The following is a 4054-nucleotide window of genomic DNA, read 5'->3' on the forward strand; positions in this document are numbered from 1 at the left end:
AGTACTCACTGGCACCCTGCAGTCACTACACTAGGTACTGAGTACTCACTGGCACCCTGCAGTCACTACACTAGGTACTGAGTACTCACTGGCACTCTGTAGTCACTACACTAGGTACTGTAGGTACTGAGTACTCACTGGCAGCCTACAGTCACTACTCTTAGGTACTGAGTACTCACTGGCAGCCTGCAGTCACTATTCTAAGTACTAAGTACTCACTGGCAGCCTGAAGTCACTACTCTAAGTACTGAGTACTCACTGGCAGCCTGCAGTCACTACTCTAGGTACTGAGTACTCACTGGCAGCCTGCAGTCACTACTCTAAGTACTGAGTACTCACTGGCAGCCTGCAGTCACTACTCTAGGTACTGAGTACTGATTGGCAGCCAATGTTCCTGAATACCATCTTACTGTCTGAATTTCTGATTCCACACTTAACTCTCCATTTCTCTTGGTTTTAAATCCACATCTATTACTTGAATTTTCTTACACAACTGTGAGCTATTAAGTCCTTTAAGCATCTCTGTCTGTCAGAGTAAAGGTAATGAAAGCACATGCAATAACAAGTTCAGGAGGAAAACATTTAGAGTGTCCCGTCATTATGTTACAGAGGAAAAACCACCACATACAGATCACTTACCTGAATTTCAGGGACTCCAAATCCCACTGCCAGAAACAAACAGTGCCGTCAGCACCCGTAGAAACCATGTACCGCTGAGGTCCTTTGGCCATCGGACTAAACTGAAAGTCAAAAACACATATGAATCATCTTCCAGAGTTTCTCCTCAGCTTACAACTTAGCAGTTGCCTCAAGCTCACGCCAACCAACATGCTAAGAAAGTAAAGTACAAATTCAAGCTGTAGGGGACATCAGTGAGAACTCTGGGAGCACCCGTTAACTCGCATGAGGTTCTGATGAACTTTCAATATCAGTAAACAACCACAAGCCATGTCTTGATCTGACATGGTCGAGATCCAGTTTTAGGATACTAGAAGCATGCCAGACCGGAGCTTCAACATATCAATACTATTCAGTGGAAAAACCAGTTAAAGTACATGGGCATAATGACAAACGGAAAAACCTAAATTAGACCCAAGTACAAGACAAAGGTGACATCTTAGATCTAGATGGAAGCAATCGATGGTACAGGAGGTGGCAACACAAGAGCACATTCCTAATAACATCAGTGACTTATAGACCTTACAGAATAAGCAGAGCTAAAGAAAACACCAACTTCTACTGAGACATCAGAATAAGACAGACATCTGTATTTGGCAGGTACAGTGTGCTCACCAACTAGCTAGCTGGGCAATGGTGGCATACATCATTAATCCCCAGCACTGCAGAGGCCAGTGGGTCTCTGTGTTCAAGACGAGCAAAGTATAGATAGAAAGAGTTCCAGAGTTACATAGAAATTCCCAACCAAGAGAGAGAACGTGAAACTAGGCAGAGGGCAGAGAACACAGGACAGAAGGCTTCCTAGACCCTGAGCCCAATAAAATAAAGAATACTGACAGTGCCGTGTCTAGAAAAATGCTCTTACATCACAGGGGTTCTGCACCAACCCTCCAGAGACACAGTCTGCTGCCCCATTTCCCTCTACTACAGCTCTGCCGATCCTGCCTGGACTGACACATTGGTTTGTAACAGCTCGACAGCAGTGCTGCAGCTACACCTACAGCAGGACCTCACTGCTCTGCATCCTTGGTTAGCTCTCTTACAGTGATACTCCTGTCTCTGGGTTCGCCAAGCATTGCCCACCACACCCACTCAATCTGCACTTCAAAGTGTGTTAAGAGTGTGTGTGTGTGTGTGTGTGTGTGTGTGTGTGCGCATGCGCGCGCACACAGTCCACATCCTTTCTACCTGAGCAAAACCTCTCTCTTATGCCGTCTCTTCTCTCTTCTGACCTTTCAACTCACAAATTCTTTCTCCAATTTCTTGTTGTATCCATATTCTTCTAAGCTCATCGATTGCATTTCTTTTGAGGGTTGGGTTCCTGTTTTTCAGGAAGCAAGATCTTGCTATATAGCCCAGACTGGCTTTGAACTCGGCACTAACGGCCTATGCCACCACACAGAGCTTCAGCCACGGAGCTCTTAAGTCAGCTATAGATCAACTGCAGAGTTAATACTTACTTGCACTTTTCTCTAATGCTCCTCCTTTATGCCTTAGGTTTGCTTGTCACTAAATAAAGCAACTTATGCTTTTAGCCTGCACCAGACTGGCGATTACTGATCCAGGAGAACTGAGACTATTTGAAGCTGGACTCTGGTTTCTGCAAAGGCAGATTTATTTCTAGAGCATCCTCACTTCCAGGAGGAGACTCTTCTGACTGTGACAGGGTTGCTCTTATTTTACCAGAGCCCAGCACAACAGTGTCTATCCTTCCAACCTCTAACCCATGAATCCATGTCAGACATTCAATAAACATTTTAATACAAGTTCTCTTCTGTACTCTGGTTTTTTGGATTTTTTGGTTTTCAAGACAGTGTTCTGTGTAGCCCTGGCTGTCCTGAAACTCACTTTGTAGACCAGGCTGGCCTCGAACTCAAGAGATCCTCCTGCCTCTGCCTCCCCAGTGCTGGGATTAAAGGCGTGCGCCACCACGCCCGGCTATGTACTGTTATTTATTACATCTTGACCAATGCATATCTCATTATAAAGCCTCAGTTTTTCATCTCTGTGCAGTGCTTCTAGCAATTCTAAGGTAAGTCCTATTGAGCCAGTGGTTGCAAGGTGGAATCAATGGATTCTAACATAGGATATCGGATATGCTGTGCCTCTAACAGGAGAGTTGGCGTCTCAATTTGATCCTCTCCATGAAACAGCAGTGCTATAACCAAGAGTTCTCAAGACCTGCCACAAGCATATTAAAACAGAATCCTTACGCCACACTCCAAGCTTAGCAAATCAGAGCTGCACAGGAAAATGGAACCAACTCTGTACTTCACACCAAATCCAGTCAAAGGCAGCAGCAGCCATCAAAGCCTCACAAATCAGCTAACACCGCTGGGCATGGTGGTGGTGATGCACTCCTTTAAAACCCAGCACTTTTAGGAGGCAGAGGCAGAGTTCTAGGACACCTAGATCCTAAAGTCACTTCATGAATACCCGAGTACCACTGCTCTGTCAGAGAAAACTGAATTACAAGAAACACAAAGCAAAGTGGGAAGCCACCCAGGATGCCACCCGCAACATCCACCAGACCACAGCTGAGTCGCCTAGGACCCTCCAACATGCAGAGCTGGCAGTGAAGAGCGGGGACTTGAGTATCTTTCAACTCTACAACAACTAACCACAAGATATGCAAGTTGTTTTATTTGCAATTCAAACTAAATAAAATTACTCTATTTGCATGACAACTACCAATTTTAACCTTACCAAGTAGGTTGTTTTTAAAACAATTATGCTTTAGACTTTACAAACTGAAACAGTTACAAAAGAACCCACCACTGGCAGAATTTGCTTTAGCTACAACCTGAAGTGGTCAGGAAGGCTGGCCAGCTGACAGGACACAGGGACCCACTATGCTTTTCCACATTTTCATGTTGAAAACTACTTCCCACTTACAGCAAGATTTATAAAATTAATCTAATCAACTCAATTTCACAAGTTTTAAACAGAAACATAACATTGCCAGTTTGTAACAGGCTCTCATCTACTTCACCCACTAGTGCAGTCAGTCCTTATGTGTTGTTATTCCATAATTTGTGGAAAAAAATCACCAGAGCTGGAGATGGCTTAGGGGTCAAGAGCGCTCACTGACGCACTACTCTTACAGAAGATGTGGGTTCAATTCTCAGCAGGCATAGGGCTGCTTCTAGCCTCCATGGGCATTGCACACACAATGGTGCACAGACATAGATACGAGCAAAACACCCATAAAAAATAAATTTAAAAAACCATATATCCACAGTCAAAAGGTAGACCAGAAGGTCGATAAAATCTAGAGTGTTAAAAAAAAAAAAAAAAAAAAAAAGCCAGGCAGTGGTGGCGCACCCCTTTAATCCCTTGGGAGCACTTGGGAGGCAGAGGCAGGCAGATTTCTGAG

At 44.4% G+C, this 4054-nt stretch overlaps 1 protein-coding gene across 1 annotated transcript in view; it reads right to left on the reverse strand.

Moving 5' to 3' along the window:
* Brwd1 (bromodomain and WD repeat domain containing 1) overlaps positions 1 to 4054 on the reverse strand; it is a 90491-nt gene that overhangs the window by 69630 nt on the left and 16807 nt on the right. The window contains exon 9 of the mRNA XM_021185517.2: positions 640 to 740. Coding sequence (XP_021041176.1) covers positions 640 to 740 — 101 coding nt within the window. The remainder of the gene's footprint in view (positions 1 to 639; positions 741 to 4054) is intronic.

The sequence above is a fragment of the Mus caroli genome, chromosome 16 (assembly GCF_900094665.2).
Source record: "Mus caroli chromosome 16, CAROLI_EIJ_v1.1, whole genome shotgun sequence".
In the NCBI taxonomy this organism is placed as follows: Eukaryota; Metazoa; Chordata; class Mammalia; order Rodentia; family Muridae; genus Mus; species Mus caroli.